Source organism: Hylobates moloch, unplaced genomic scaffold (genome assembly GCF_009828535.3).
Source record: "Hylobates moloch isolate HMO894 unplaced genomic scaffold, HMol_V3 SCAFFOLD_21, whole genome shotgun sequence".
NCBI lineage: Eukaryota > Metazoa > Chordata > Mammalia > Primates > Hylobatidae > Hylobates > Hylobates moloch.
The window spans coordinates 29455076-29472130 of record NW_026652296.1 but is presented as its reverse complement, the minus strand read 5'-3'; the positions used below and the strand labels follow the sequence as shown (position 1 = coordinate 29472130).

General features: G+C 39.5%; 1 protein-coding gene across 1 annotated transcript; it reads left to right on the top strand.

Annotated features, from left to right (window-relative positions):
* The first annotated feature begins 12732 nt into the window (after positions 1 to 12732).
* Positions 12733 to 14701, top strand: DEFB115 (defensin beta 115). Its single transcript, XM_032142122.1, has 2 exons — positions 12733 to 12826; positions 14529 to 14701. The coding sequence occupies exons 1-2, from the start codon at positions 12733 to 12735 to the stop codon at positions 14699 to 14701; spliced, it is 267 nt and encodes an 88-aa protein (XP_031998013.1).
* Positions 14702 to 17055: the final 2354 nt, after the last annotated feature.

The following is a 17055-nucleotide window of genomic DNA, read 5'->3' as shown; positions in this document are numbered from 1 at the left end:
TGATTAATTAACATCAGGTTACTTCAGACTACCTTTTGTTGTATAACAAATAAAGCAGAGGGAACTTCATTATCATGCCGATTGTAGATTTAAATTGGCGTGTTTGGGAAATTGGCTGTTACATCTTTCTTCTGATTTCTTGGAAGGTCTAATAACAGATTAGTTTGGGTTTGGTGACATGATACTTTAGCATGGGTGACTCCATTTTGATTTTTAGTCTGGTCTCTTGGGGCCTAGTACAGAAACTTGGTATAAAACAATAGCCTCTTATAATTTTTATTTAACAATTGCCCCATTTTGGTCATGTTCACCTAAGTGAGAGTGTGACCAAAATCTAGGGCATCCACAATACTGTTACCATTATTTTGGGTTTCCAGCCTCAGCATGCCATTTATAGATTACAGTGTCCATAGGTTATGGTGTTCTAGGAAAATCCAGGTTCTTGTCACATGACCAGGAAAGATTATGCTCACAGACACTTTAAAGGGTGACGGGGAACAGAATTTAATGGGTGAAAAGGAAAAAGGAAAAACATCTCAGCAAAGTGAGATAGAATCCTGCTAACAGGCTCTCCACCTCACCTACTGAATCCCAGGTTACCACGCAGGAACAGGAGAGGCCAGGCTCCTTCCCTCTGCAAATGGCGTGAACTTCCGAGGCGCCACCCCGCCCTCCCAGTGCACCTTCCGGTTGGAGATTCTCTGGGGACCTTCTCCCTTATCTGTCGCCTGCATCCATCAGTGTCCTCCTTATTATGCCTTTCTTTGAGATTTGGTTGTTCCAGCTACAGAGAGATCATCTGAGATTTGACAGATGGCTGTACGGAAAATTTAAAACTTTAAGAGGATAAAACGCACCAGGGAACAAATATTATGACTATTAAGAGGATAACACTGGGCTGGGCGCCGTGGCTCACGCCTGTAATCCCAGCACTTTGGGGGGCTGAGGCGGGCGGATCTCGAGGTCAGGAGATCGAGACATCCCAGCCAACATGGTGAAACCCCGTCTCTACTTAAAGTACAAAATTTACCTGGGCGTGGTGGCCAGCACCTGTAGTTCCAGCTACTTTGGAGACTGAGGCAGGAGAATCGCTTGAACCCGGGAGATGGAGGCTACAGTGGGCCAAGATCATGCCACTGCACTCCAGCCTGGGCAATAGGGCGAGACTCCATATCAATAATAATAATAATAATAATAATAATAATAATAATAATAAATAAAAGAGGGTAACAAGAGTTTGGAGTATGCTTCTTAGCCAGAGTCCCCATGACCTAAACCAACCAACATCAAATACACAAACTAGGAGTCTACTCATTTTAATCAAGGTGTCTGCTCTACAAAATCTGATGTATTTATCTATGTGCAACAAGAAATGTCATCAACTGCAGATTCCTCCCTATTGAGTTAGTAAGTAATCTAACATCCCATGATTGGATTAAATGAAATCAGGGAGTGCAGGTTACCCACAGAAACTTATTGTAAAATTTTAACTACACCATTATCCTGCCAAGTGAAAGAGCTAGGCATAAGTAAGAAAAAATGAAGATAGGTAAGCACTTTATTATGGTAGACAGCTTTGTTCCAATGGTCTTGGGAAAAGCTGTCCACACCATGAAGTTGGCAACTTCAAATCATGGTTTGCAGTTTGAATGTCTCTGGTTGTAGCATCAGCATTCTGGTGAATTATCTGTGACCCATGCATCAGGCATGAGAGGTGTTACTTGAAATTTATATCGAATTGTCCAGCTTTAGCCTATAAGGCTTCAGGTACTGAGCAGTTCTCATTCTTTGTTGCAGAATTCTGGCCAAGTATTATAGAAAATTGGAAGAAATCAGAATCCAGTCCAGTCTACACGTAAATAATCACAACTCAAAATAATGAACAGGGCTACAATCTAATAATAGGTATAATATAGTTTTCTTTTGAAATGTAATTTTTCTTTCTACAGTCTTCTCCATTTCTACCAAAAATAACCACCATGGTAAGACCAATTTGTTTGCAAAGTACGTTTATTCTCAAACTTGGCCTGATTATTAACATAATGAAGCAAGAATAACTACATAGCCTTCTTTTAAAGTTGTTTTGCTGGAAATTTTTACAAGGAATCTCAGATTAGATTTTTAAAAACCTCTCAATGCTAGGAAGCCAAACCAAGTCAGTCATTGAATTTTACCTCCTGTATCTAATATCTTGAGGTTCCTGGGTCTACCCGGAAGCGAAAACTGTTACTCATTCATTATAAGGTTGGGAACCCTTGAAGCCAAGAAGTCTATGCACATTTGTAAATATGACATTCCAGTCAAAGCCTTGGAAATACAATTTGTGTTTTCAGTTGTATCCTGTTATAAAGAGAACTGAGTCTTACTGAACTTATTCAAATAGCCATAAGGCCACAAGAATAAGAGTACTCACAAATAGTTTCCAAATTCTGGAGGGATTATACATGGAGAAAAATCAAATATCTCAATTTTTGTTTACAAAAGTATATTTCACCAAATTGCTATAAACTATAAAGAGCTTAAAAGAAAAAACTTTCCTTAAATCTGAAAAATAAAACAGTAAAGAACCAGCAACATTTCAAATAAGCCTTAAAAACCCATAATTCTTCCTTATCAATTCATTCATTGTCATGTAATTAATTCTTTCTCTGTTTATCTTGGTTAGCAGTTTCACAAACCCGTCAGTTTCTTCATGAGAGTTCTGGAAGTTCAGTCCAAGATATGAACTCAAAGCTATTAGAAACTTGTACTTCTCAGAGTTATTTTTATTCTTCCCATATACCTTTTTGAAGACACAGCACTTTAGGATTATAATTGCTTGCAATGAGCTTTCAGAAAAAGTATTAGAAACAATTAATTGTGAATAACAAGAAACAGTATTAGAAACAATTACAAGAAAAAGTATTAGAAACAACTGTGAATAACAAGAAACAGTATTAGAGAGAAACAGAAGAAAAAGTATTAAGAGAGAAACAATTAACTGAATAACAAGACTTAAACTGGCCATGGTTAAAGATCTGACGAGAAGTATGCAATTGGCAAGGAATCACACAACAATTTAAAATTACCAAAATTGTGACTGATAGCATTTATACCAGGACATACCAGATTCCTAGGAACCTATATAATTTCGGAACACACATTAATAACATTCATATAAACATAATTCAAAGAAGGTTAAGCATATCTTATTTTGACAATGCTTCTCGTATAACTTAATATATAAGATAAGCCTAATTAATCCAATATCTCACTTTTTCAGATCATTTGAGAAGTTCCATGGATCTCTGGAACATCCCAAAGTTAGTTTGAGGTCAAAAATACTTTTATTTTTGAGAAGCTTTTCAATTATTAAGGGTTTAAAACATTTGATCTAAATAGGATCATAAGTTGGGTGCAGTGGCTCACACCTGTAATCCCAGCATTTTGGGAGGCCGAGGCGGGTGAATCACTTAAAGTCAGGAGTTCGAGACCAGCCTGGCCAACATGGGGAAACCCTGTCTCTACTAAAAATACAAAAATTAGCTGGGTGTGGTGGCGCACACCTGCAATCCCAGCTACTTGGGAGGCTGAGGCAGAAGGATCACTTGAATCCAGGAGGCGGAGGTTGCCATGGGCCGAGATATGTCACCGTACTGCAGCCTGGGTGACAGAGCGAGACTCTGTCTCAAAAATAAATAAGTAAATAAAATAAAATAAATTAAATAGGATCATAGGTCACTATGAAATAAAATCAAGTGACGAAACATTTCAAAGGCACAAAGTGTGACAGGTAGTCAGGCATGAGCAGGGCAGGAGAGAACTCCCCTACCCCAACCAGGAGTGTCAGGTGACCATCAGATGATGGTTCAGCAGTTGTCGCACTACCTCTCTAAAAATGATAATTTGGCAGCCAGCGCCAGGAAGAGACAATTACCTTATGGTCTACAGCTGCCCCACTAAAGTGTTAATTGATCGCAGGCACCAGAGAGAGGCAGTTTTCCAAATAGATGAAAACACTTGAGATTGGTAATAGGCTTCCAATAAAATCTCAGGAATTGGGCAAGTGAGCTCAGGCATGCACACTCAGAGACTAAGTGGCGGATTATGACCTCCCGGGGACATTCTACCACAAAAGGAAAGAAAGTCTTAGATGGGCATGCCTACAGCTTCTTAAACATACTGCACATGCCCACTTCCCAAGAGTAAGGAGGGCACTACACATGTAGTGGATACTTAAAATTGCTTGCTCCCTATATGTGTATCCACTACACATGTAGAGGATACTTAAAATTTCCGCTTCAGATCTGAACTGTAAAGCTCATTTCCAGGGATTTTCTGCCTATCCCCTCCCCAGCCACTCCAGGCTCAATCTAGACTTTTAGTTTCTACTGACCTCGAAGAATTGCCCCACAGCGGCATTGTCCTGTGTTCCAACACTGTTTTGTTGGAATGTGCACTACACATAGCGCACATGCCCACTTCCCAAGAGTAAGGAGGGCACTACATATTCACCATTGGGGAAGAATGAGGGGAAAGGGGTGCAAGAAGCTGGAAGTGGGCCAGCATATAAAGTCCTAGGATCAAGGTTAAATGCCATCCTTGTCCTTCAAGTCGCCCGCTTGGGTCTCTTCCAAGTGTACCTTCCTTTCATTACTGCTCTAAAGCTTTTTAATAAGCTTTCACTCCTGCTCTGAAACTTGCCTTGGTCTCTTTCTCTGCCTTCCGCCCCTCAGTCGTATTCTTTCTTCTGAGGCGGCAAGAACTGAGGTTGCTATAGACCCGTACGGATTCGTCACAGATAATGTGGATACTTTCCATCCCGAACAAAAGCACCTGCAATTATCTTGTTGAACCATGGATCCTCTATTTCCTAAGCTAGTTACCAAAAAGGTAAAGAAATACTCTCACAATTTTCTATTAAGAATAGATCAGGCTGAGCGCGGTGGCTTACACCTGTAATCCCAGCACTTTGGGAAGCCTAGGCAGGCAGATCACAAGGTCAAGAGATCGAAACCATCCTGGCCAACATGGTGAAACCCCGTCTCTACTAAAAATACAGAAATTAGCTGGGCATGGTGGCCCGTGCCTGTAGTCCCAGCTACTTGGGAGGCTGAGGCAGGAGAATCACTTGAACCCAGGAGGTGGAGGTTGCAGTGAGCCAAGATCGCACCACTGCACTCCAGCCTGGCGACAGAGCGAGACTCGGTCTCAAAAGAAAAGATCAGTGCTTTGGGAAAACCCTATTATTCCAACATGGGGACCCAAACTCCAGCCTTGCATCAGTATATTTTTGATATTAATGCTCTATTTTTAGAAAAACTTATAAACAATTCCCTTCTAATTTTAGCCAACTTGCTCACACGTAAAATTTCTTTCACAAGATTTATCTTTTATAAACCTTCTACAGCCTATTTAAAACTTCAGTTTTGTCCTACACTTTCTTTTTTTTATACTGGCATTTTATCTTAGGACAAAAATTTACTTTTTTTTCTCCTTATCATTTTGACCAAAGTTCTCTCTTATGCAAAAGAAAAAAACTCCTCTTTCCTTTTAACTTTCTTTACCCAAAATACACCCTCATACCTTTTTTTTTTTTTTTTGCATCTTTCTTACTTCCTGGTTTCTTCCTGCCTCATTTCTATTTCCTTCCTAAATCCATATTTTAAAATGACTTTTAAATACCTTTAAATTAGATAAAATTGCTCTTCTTAATGCAAAATGTATCCTCATGTCTTCTTATAATTTTTCTCACCACAAACACATCTTACTTTTCTTGTACACTTTGCATATAGAATTTTTTTCTTTTTCTGATAGTTTTGATTACATATATTAATTAGAATTTTAAAATTCTCAATGATCTTAATTTTTGTGAATAACTAGGAGGTTATCTGAGCTACTTGTGATATACCAACATTTTATGACTATATATTTCACAACTTTTAGACATTGTGAAAAAAATTGTTCTTGAAAAAACAAGTTTTTTGTTCCTCAAACAAGTTTTTTTTAATTTACTAACAGAGATTCAAATATATTTAGTCTACATCATATAAAAACAAAATGCCAAAGTATACAAACTTTAAGCTTGTGCTTAATAATTAATGTTTTAGTATTTTAACTTATTTGGCAATGACCAAGACATTTAATTGTCATATATTACATAATTCAACTTTAAGATTTCAAATTACCAAAAACATTTTTGAAACTATGAGGAGTTTATTTGTAAACACTTATGCCTAATTTACTTGTTTTTGACAATCATGTTTGAACTGTTTATAAAACTTCTGTAAGACATTGAACAAAACTCTCCATCATCTCAAGTTATTTCTCTGCTAACGATTTCTACAGCATGCATATGATAGGCAAGAAGTCTAAAGTTAAATACATGAGCATTTTTGCTGATCAGAAGACATGGCTGCTTTTCAAATACGTTGACTCTTGAACAGCATGGGTTTGAACTGCACAATTCCACTTATATGTGGATTTTCTTTTGCCTCTGCCACCCTGCCACAGGAAGACTAACCCCTCCTTTTTCTCCTCCTCAGCCTAGTCAATGTGAAGACAATGAGGATGAAGGCCTTTATGACGATCCACTTCCATTTAATGAATGGTAAATATATATCTTCTCTTCCTTATAATTTTCTTAATAACATTTTATTTTGTCTAGCTTACTTCATTGTAAGAATACTGTATGTAATACATTTAAGATATAAAATATGTGTTAATTGACTGTTTATGTATTTATAAGGCTTCCAGTCAATAGTAGGCTGTCAATTTAAATAACAGAGAGAGGCTCTCTAAAATATATATATATTTGGGAATAAAGCATTACAATGGAAATACACATGCCACAGTAAACTATGTGCATATTCAGGGAAGTCAAGGAAGACAAAGGCTTTTAAAGGAAGAAATGAAGAGGATGACATAATTATTTTGAAATAATTATCCTTGATTACAAAGATCAATAATAAGGGTGATGCCAGTCTGAGGTCGGACAGGTAGTTGCTAGGCAGATGTCCTTTTAGAAGTATTTTTTTGCATAAGGTTGCAGTGGCCTTTGTGTAAGGTTGTAGCTTTTGCAGTCTTTTGTGATCATTTTTGTTATCAGGCACACAAATATGAGAACCCTGTCTTCATGACCTTCCCTGGCTCTATTTCTCCGGATTTTCTAAACCCATTTTGATTTTGACAACTTTCACAAGGCTATTAGTAGTTAAGTTTTTGGGAAACCGTTGCAGATGAGTGACAACTATCTGGGCCAGTGGCACAGGGGTAAAATAATTTACTACGACAGGTGTAGGTAAAGAAAGGTAGATTTATTAGAGAAAGTATGAAAATATGGCGCAAAGAAGCAATGAACAGAATCAGCAAGAGAGGAGCTGACTGAAAGGAAACAAAAGCTTGCTGGAGATTTTAAGAGAATGGTTCCTGGGCTGCAGAGTTCTGCGAGCAGTACTCATAACCCCAAAGTTGCAGTAAGCTAACGCAAGGATCTGGTGATAGCTGGGCTCAGGAAGATTATGAGTCATTCGCACAGGAGGGCTTTGTGTCCTGGACCATGAATGTCATCAACATATTAATGACATTCTTCACAAGGATTGTTTTTTCTATTGAACCGCAAAAGACCTTTAATAACCAAAACAATCTAGAGCAAAAACAACAAATCTAAAGGTCTCACACTACCTGACTTTAAAATATACTACAAAGATCTAGTGACCAAAATAGGTTGATATTGGCATAAAATCAGAAACATAGACCGATGGAACAGAATAGAAAGCCCAGAAACAAATCTGCACATCTATAGCCAACTGATTTTCAAAAAAAGTTTCCAAGGACACACATTGGGAAAAGGACAGTCTCTTCGATAAATGGTACTAGGGAACTGGATAGCCACATGCACAAAAAGGAAACTAGACCCTTATCTTTCACCATATTCAAAAATCAACTAAAAATGATTGAAAGAGACTTGAAACTATGGAACTAGTGGGAGAAAAACATTGGAGAAATACTTCATGACATTAGACTGGGGCAAAGATTTTTTGTTACTTTTTTTATTTTTAAAAAGAAAGTAGTATTTTCACAAGAGGATGGGCGTCAAGGAAAGATTTTTTGGCTATGACTCTACAAGCATAGGCAACAAAAGTAAAAATAGACAAATGGGATTAAATCAAACTAAAAACTCTACAGCAAAGGAAACATTCAGAGTGAACAGACACCTACAGAATGGGAGAAATACTTGCAAACTATATATATGACAAGTGGTTAATATCCAGAATATATAAGAAACTGAAACAACTCAAGAGAAAAAATAAAAAGACCACCAAATAACCTGATTTAAAAATTGGCAAATGATCTGAAGAGACACTCCTCAAAATAAGACAAATAGCCAACAGTTATATGAAGAAATGCTCAGCAGCACTAATAATCAGGGAACAGCAAGTCAAAACCAAAATGAGATATTTCCTTATTCCAGTTAGAATGGCTACTGTCAAAGAGACAAAAGATAAAAATGCTGGCAAGAATGTGGAGAAAAAACAACCTTTACACACTGTTGATGGAGATTTAAATTAGTACAGCCATTATGGAAAACAGTATGGAGGTTTCTCAAAAAATTAAAAATAAAACTACCATATTATTCAGCAACCCTGTTACTGGGTATATATCCAAAGGAAAGGAAATCAGTATGTCAAGGAGATGTCGGCACTCCTATGTTTATTGCAGCAGTATTCTCAGTAGCCAAGATATAGAATCAACCAAAGTGCCCATCAACAGATGCCTGGATAGAGAAAATTTAGTATATATACATAATGAAATACTATTCAGCCATAAAAATGAATGAAATCCCGTCATTTGTGGCAACATGGATGAACTTGGAGGACATTATGTTAAGTGAAATAAGCCAGACCCTAAAGATGAATACCATATGATCTCATTCACATGAGATACATACATAAATGTAACATTTTGGGGAAACCGGGTAAAAGGCACACAGGATTTCTTTACTATCTCTGCAATTTCTTGTTAATTTATATTTCAAAATGAAAAGTTAATAAATAATCAAAGAAAGACATAAAGTCAGAGGCTTATGTGTTTGGTGAGACAGTGTTCCCTGATGCAAGGAGCAATAGATTTGGAGTCAGATGAACGAAGACCAGTTTCTGCTCCCCATGCCTTACGAGCTGTGTGCCCTTAAGAAAGTCAGTTAACCTTTCTGAGCTTCAGTTTTCTATTTCATAGAATGGTCCTTATCAATTTTCTAGCTACAAACATTAGCTATTTGTATACTGCCTTATAAACATTTTTTGCCATATTCTCTATAGCCTGTTATATTGTGTACTTAATATTTCTTATAGAAGCCAGGCACAATGACTCACGCCTGTAATCATAGCACTTTGGGAGGCCAAGACGGGAGGATCACATGAGGTCAGGAGTTCAAGACCAGCCTAGCCAACATGGTGAAACCCCATCTCTACTAAAAATAGAAAAATTAGCCAGGTGTGGTGGCACATGACTATAATCCAGCTACATGGGAGGCTGAGGCAGGAGAATTGCTTGAACCCGGGAGGCGGAGGTTGCAGTGAGTCGAGATTGCCCCACTACACTCCAGCCTGGGCAACAGAGCAAGACTCTGTCTCATAAAAATATATATTATATATATGGAATATATATAGTATATAGTATATATATATATTCCTTATAGAGATCAACACAGTCCATTTACTCAAATCCATACCAAGCCCAAATCCTGAGTGATGTTATATATAAAACCACGACATCAAGGACTAGTGAACTTTTCTCAAATGAGCATTAAAGTAAATAACTATTAAAAACATATACTTTTTTGTGCTGCCTAAATGATCACACATACTATCAATGGTATGGACCACATATTTCAGGAAACATTAGTTTAGTCCAAATACTTTACTTTGTAGATAGAGAACATGATGTCTCATAGACAGAAATAAACTTTCAGATTTGAAAGATCACTTTAAATGTAAACCACAATTTCTCATCACATTTTAAATAAATTCCAAAGTCCTTAACGAGGGCCTATTGGATCTGATAGGATGTAGCTGTGCCTGCCTCTATGATTTCTGTTTCTTTTATCCGTTCTCTGGCTCCCACTACTCCAACCACACTTGACCTCTTGTTCTTCCTAGCATACCGAACACTTTTTTGCCTCAGAGGCTTTGCTCTTGCTGTTCTCTCTGCCTGGAAGATTCTAGATATCTGTGTGGTTCAATTCCTAGTACATTCAGGTTCTGCTCTATGCCACTTCCTCAGTGAGTCCTTACTTGACGCTCCTGCTCAAAATAGCCACACACACATATATCATATTATTCTCTATTCCCCTTACTGTGCACTCAATCCTGTGTGCCTAACACACACACACACACACACACACTTACACTCACACATACATATGTATATTATTCTCTATTCCCCTTACTCTGCACTCAAGCCTGTGTGTCACACACACACTCACACATACACATATATCATATTATTCTCTATTCCCCTTACTGTGCACTCAATCCTGTGTGTCACACACACACACTCACACATACACATATATCATATTATTCTCTATTCCCCTTACTGTGCACTCAATCCTGTGTGCCTGACACACACACACACATATCATATTATTCTCTATTCCCCTTACTGTGCACTCAATCCTGTGTGCCACACACACACACACACACACTTACACTCACACATACATATGTATATTATTCTCTATTCCCCTTACTGTGCACTCAATCCTGTGTGCCTTACACACACACACACACACACTTACACTCACACATACACATGTGTATTATTCTCTATTCCCCTTACTCCGCACTCAATCCTGTGTGTCACACCCACATATATCATATTATTTTCTATTCCCCTTACACTGCACTCAATCCTATGTGCCTTACACACACACTCACACATACACACGTATATCAATATTCTCTATTCCCCTTACTCTACACTCAATCCTGTGTGCCTTACACACACTCACACACACATATTCTCATACACACACACACACACAAGTATATTATTCTCTATTCTCCTTTCCCTATTTTTCTTTATAGCACTTATCACCAACTGACACTATATGTTTGTTGTCCCTCTCCCTAATTAGAATGGCCGGACTTTGCTTTCTTCTCTTAAGCTCAGTGCCTAGAATTGTGCCAGTGCACAGACCCACACGCAGCCAATTCAGCCATCCTCCCTGCAGAATCTGAGGGGAGTGGTCATATCATCTCAGTTTGCAGCTTTAGAACAGGAGGAGCCACCAGCTCCTCCAGGCAGTCTAACCATTTTCCAGATGGTTCCCATCTTCAGAGGTCTTTCTGACGAGTTTCAACTTGTGCCCTTGCAGTTTCCACTCAGGCCTATTAGTTCTGCCCTGTTGGCCTATACAGAACATGCCTTTCAGATACTTGAAGACGGCAGTTATGACTCTCTCCAGCTGTTTACTGCTTTTCAAGTTAAACAGACCTCTCCTTCCATCATTGCTCAGGCATAATCCTCTGGGATGACAGAAAGAATATGTTATCTGGGGACAGGTAACCCAGATCTGAATCCAGACCTCACTCATAGTCACTGTGTAACCCTGAGCACATCACACCTGCCTATCAGGGCTCCCGTGAAGATTCCAGGGGGTCATATATATAAAGTGCTTAGCATAGTTGCTGCATGACAGTGAAAGTTCAGTGGATGACATTGATGTTCACTGCTTTCCTGAAGAAAGTTCTATCCAAATCCTAAAAGCAAAACAAATTTCCTGAACCCCATCAGGTCTGCTGCCTGCATGTAGAAAGAGGAGAGTAGAACTGAGGCACACTGGACTCACCCAAAGGCGGAAAAGGACCAGGAACCCAAAAAGGAAGATCCAGTGGGCCCACAGGCAGCCCTCCTAATGGAGCCTGGGCAGTGCCCTCTTCTTTTTGTTGGAAAAACTGCAAGAAATATTTTTTGCTTTGTTGTTTGAGGCTGGAGTCCAAGAAAGACCCAGAAATGGTTGATATGAAGGATTTGGAGTAGGAAAACAGGACAAAAATTCAGAGTTAAGAGCTGGACAACGAGCTGGGTTATGAGGGCTTCCACCCCAGTCTGTTTCTTTCTTGCTCATGGTAGGACCCTAGACAATTCTTTTCCACTCTCAGCCTGCATTTTCTTAGCTGGGAAATGCCAATTCTAAGAGCTACCGGGATACAATTATATGCCATATGTGCGTTCACTCACTCGGTGCTTTTCAACACATGTTCACTGCATGCTCTGGGTGTACCAAAATGACAGCCTGTTCCTAACCTCAGGGGTCTCACTGTCTATTAAAAGTTTCCCTTAGGGTATCATTCTGAAAGGGAGGAGGAACTAGAAAAACACTTAGTTCCAGTGTGTCATGATAAACACACAGAGGAAAAGAAAACAGCAGCTGTGAGAATGTAGGGGAGGGGGATAAATTATGAAGGAGAGGGACAGGAAAGGCTTCTTGGAGAAGGGATCTGTTCTCTGCCCAGTGCAACAGCCTTGTAGAGGACTTGTACCTCGTCTGTTAGTGCCTTTCACCATCCCCAAGGATATCTGGAGCAGGACCCTGAACACTGGATAATCAGTTTATACTGCTGAGTGGCAGGCTGATGTTCTGGGTGGTGTAACATTCTGCCCTTCTCTAATTTTTTGTCTGTGACTCAGCCTTACCTAGGTCAATAAAATGCTGAGTGCACACCCAGCTTCCCCAGCACATTCAGAATGCTGCCAGATCATTTGTCACCCCTCTCAGGAGACACTAAACTCTCTGTCCTGGCCTTAGTTGTCCTTGTGGTCCTGGCTCAGACTGCCCCAGGTAAACAGAACCATGGAGAGGAGGGAAAAGGGAGTAAGGATGGGGTCCTAACCACAGAATCACCGGAAAATTGAACATGCGTGGAAGCGAGGAGAGCCCACAGGGATGGCTGAGATCTGATGAAAGGCTTATAATGAATATGCTCCCATAAGAAGGGCAGCCTGTCAGCCCTGACCATGGTGGTGCTTCTCATTAGGGAACCTGGAGAATATCTGCAGAGGCCAAGGTGTTTTATATGAAGTCCCTTCCATATGCAGAAGCAACCCCAACATCTCTAGTATCCTGAATGCCTCTGGCCCATATGTCAACAGTCTCATCCTGTGAGTCTCTCACTTCAACCCCACTTTCAGTTGATACTACCTCTTGTAATAATCAGTCTCATTACTTCACTTCACTGTTGTTGGGCTTTGAGTGCTCCTTTAAAGCAGGCAGAAGAGGCAACTTGCTCTTGTCTTGGAATATATGGTGAAAAAGTTGTAAGTTGATGCTGGATATCTACAGGTTTATAAAAACAGGCTCACAGTATGGAGCTGGGGTTAGAGCAGAAGATTTTGGCTTTCAAGTTGAACATGCTCAAAGCTCTCGAACAGTATAAACAGGCATCATGGCCAGGTGGTGAATAACTTTCTAATGGAAATGTTTTCCCCTTAGGCTTCCCAGGGGCTCTAAAGTTGATGATTTTTAATGCTGTGATTTCCTTTGGGTCATTGCTGTTGGAAGTCACATCCTCTCTTGGAGCAGCTATTCAAGCTGAAAGCCTTTGCCAGTCACTCAGTTGTTCTAGAAGCAAAAGAAGGTGATTCTGGACTAACCTTGAGTTGGTTTGAGCATGCCTTATATTCCATGAAGGCAAGTAGAATAGAGGGAGTTGCAGATGCAAGAGACATTTTGGAGAAAGAATCTACATATTGACTTATGAAATACTGGAAAAGAAAAGTGAGAGTCAATGTGACTGATTTTTTTCAATCTGAACATTCTGGTAAAAGACAGAGAATTAGGAATTATCTCCCAGAAGAAGAGTTTGGGGAAAAGACAAGTAGAAAGAATCTGTAGTTTAGATTAAGATATAATGATCCCTCAACTGAATCCAATGTGCTGGGAAAGCTGGGTTTGCAGTCTGCGTTGACTTAGAGTCACAGAAAATAAGTCAGAGAAGGGCACAGTGTTAAACCCTCCCTGCACCCGTCCCCCAACACACACACACACAAACACAACTTCAGCCTGCAGCTCAGAAATGTAAATTGATCATCCATTGTTCAGGGTCTTGCTTTAAACAACCCCTGGGGCAAGCACCCCTAGAACAAACAATGCCTGGCACATAGTAGATGCTCAACAAATTGTGGTTAGATGAATAATGAATGGAGAGAGAAAAAAAAAAAAGATAATTGAAGGCTTAGTCCCACTTCCTGGCAAGCATCTAGATTTAGAGAGGAAGTAGAACCAGATTTAGTGAGACTGTGAAAAATGACAGAGATGAAAGTATCATAAGCATAGGAATAAAATTCAATTAGAGCTGATTAGAGGAAGGAAGATAACTACTCCTAGTCATTAAACATGCACAAATTTGTAACATTCCCATGAATGCCATTAAGTGTCAAAATCAATGTTTCACTCTAACCATTACTATTACCAACATCCTTCGTTTAATTGTGTTTACTTTTTAAATGTATTTATATATTCATGTCTTTGCTTATTTTGATAGATGGATGTATCAGAAGGTGCTATTATGGAACTGGCAGATGCAGGAAATCATGCAAAGAAATTGAGAGGAAGAAAGAAAAATGTGGGGAAAAACATATTTGCTGTGTCCCTAAAGAAAAGGATAAACTATCACACATTCACGACCAAAAAGAGACAAGCGAGCTATATATCTAGTTGTGACTTCTGAATTCAGAATTTTAAGTCATTATAATGAGTCAATGAAATGGCTCTCGGGGGCACCTGCATTTTCCTAGATCTCTGTTAAGTCTTCACAGGGCCCGTTAGAAAAACACGCTCATTCCTGCTATCAATATATCTCTCTAGCCTACTGTAGCCCAACAACACTCTAAGCCATCTCTGGATATGACTAATAATAGTGGTTTTCATGGTAAGAAAATTTTATAGGATCTAGATCTTGAATTCCTGAACCTCTGACTGGGTCCCTGAATGTAGAAGTTTACCAGGTTAACGCAAATTGCACCTTAGCTACAGATTCTTGTCTAATGTCTCATCCTGGAGAGTTGCAATAAAACAGTGTAATCCAGAAAGTGTCCTTTTCTGTCTTTAGCTCAAAATTTAGCTCAAGGCTCTGCCGTATGGTCTTATTCTTGGAACTTAACCCTTACCCCAAGTTCCTAAGCACCTTTGGCTGTCCAAAGATTGGCATGCCCTCTGACCAGGAGGCAACTACTCCTGCCCCCAAGCAAATGGAAGAGGAAAATAAAAGGCCCAACATTTAGTGAGAACTTATTATGTGCAAGGTCTTGTCCTAAGCACTTTACTTCATTTTGTCCCAACAACAGCTCCAAGAGATAGGAACTAGTGTGCCCCTTCGGCAGAAGAGGAAACTAAGTCACAGAGAGTTTAAGTGACTTGCCCTAAATGGCACAGATAGCTAGTTCAGTAACAGGACTTTGAACCTGCAATGCCTGGGTTCAGGCACCGTGCTTCCTCATAGTGGAAAGAGATTGCTGCATTACGAAAAGCTTCACTTTATTCTTCCCATACAAAACCAACCTCTCTAATAGGGAAGGTGTGGTAAAGAAAGAGCTTTGTGTGCCCTCTTGTGGTTAAAATGTGTAATGAACCCAGTCCTAGCAGGTTCATGCAGGTTCAAATAAAGGTTATCCTAGGTTGCACTTGAGGGAGAAATGGCTCTGGCTTTGCAGAGAGTTGCAGCTCAGGGGCCAATGCCAATCACATCTGAAGTTGAACAGTATCCATACCTTCTGTTGACACAACGATCTGGAGGACACAGTCCAAAGGCAAGGCACAGCAATCATCACAATAATGGCAGCCACTAACCCTTCAGCCCAATTCTCAAAGTACTTCCTGTCAGTTCTCTGATTTCCCCCCATTAGAATACTATAAGGCATCTTCAGAATGGAAGCATTGGTCTGGACTATAAACTCCGTATACCTTTCAACCTTTAAGGCCTTCTTCATTCTTTACATTATGGTGAAAATTATGCACTCTCTACCTATGACTGCAGAAGATGCCACCTTAGAGAGCAAAGGCATGGAGGAGGATGAAGAGAGAGAATGGGAAATAGGAAATGTATACCTCAATCTGGGCACTCAAACCATAACCCTAAAATACACCTTCTGTTCCTCCTTGCTTCCCCATACGCATGTATCATGTTAGCCACAGAGAATTTCCAAGTCTGCTTCTATAGCGCCTGCTCTTCATCTCTGCCTCTAGTCCTTCACTTACTGTGTGCTCTTTGTATCTTTATCAAAAATAAATTAACCTTAAATGTGTAAGTTTCTTTCCAGGCTCTTAATTCTGTGCTATTGTTCTATGTGTCTATTTTTATGCCAGTATCATGCTATTATGATTATTACAGCTTTGTAATGTATTTTGAAGTCTGGTAGTATACGCCTCTGGCTTTGATCTTTTTGCTCAAGTCTGCTTTGGCTATTCAGGGTCTCTTGTGGTTCCATACAAATATTTAAATTGTTTTTTCTATTTCTGTGAAAAACGTCACTGGAATTTTGATAGGGATTGCATTGAATCTGTAGATCACTTTGGATAGTATAAAAATTTTAACAATATTAAATATTTCTTTTTTTTTTTTAACAGGTTCAACCTAATAATGTTTAATGTAAATAAAAACTGAGAAGTAATACCTCACCAGTATTAAACCGGGAAATTTAATTAAAATCCAGTATTAGCAAAGCTTTAAGACAAGTTAAGGCCAGGTGTGGTGGCTCACACCTGTAATCCCAACACCCTGGGAGGCTGAGGCAGGAGGATCACCTGAGGCCAGGAGTTCCAAGACCAGCCTAAGCAACATAGCGAGACCCCCAACTCCACAAAAACTAAAAGAAAAAAAAAATCAGCTGGATGTGGTGACACATGCCTGTAGTACCATGTACTCAGGAGGGTAAGACAGGAGGATCACCCGAGCCCAGAAGTAAGCCTGCAGTGAGCTGTGATCAAGCCACCACACCCCAGCCTGGGTGACAGAGCAAGACTCTATCTCTAATAATAACAATAATAATAATAAAAACAAAGAAAAGCTAACA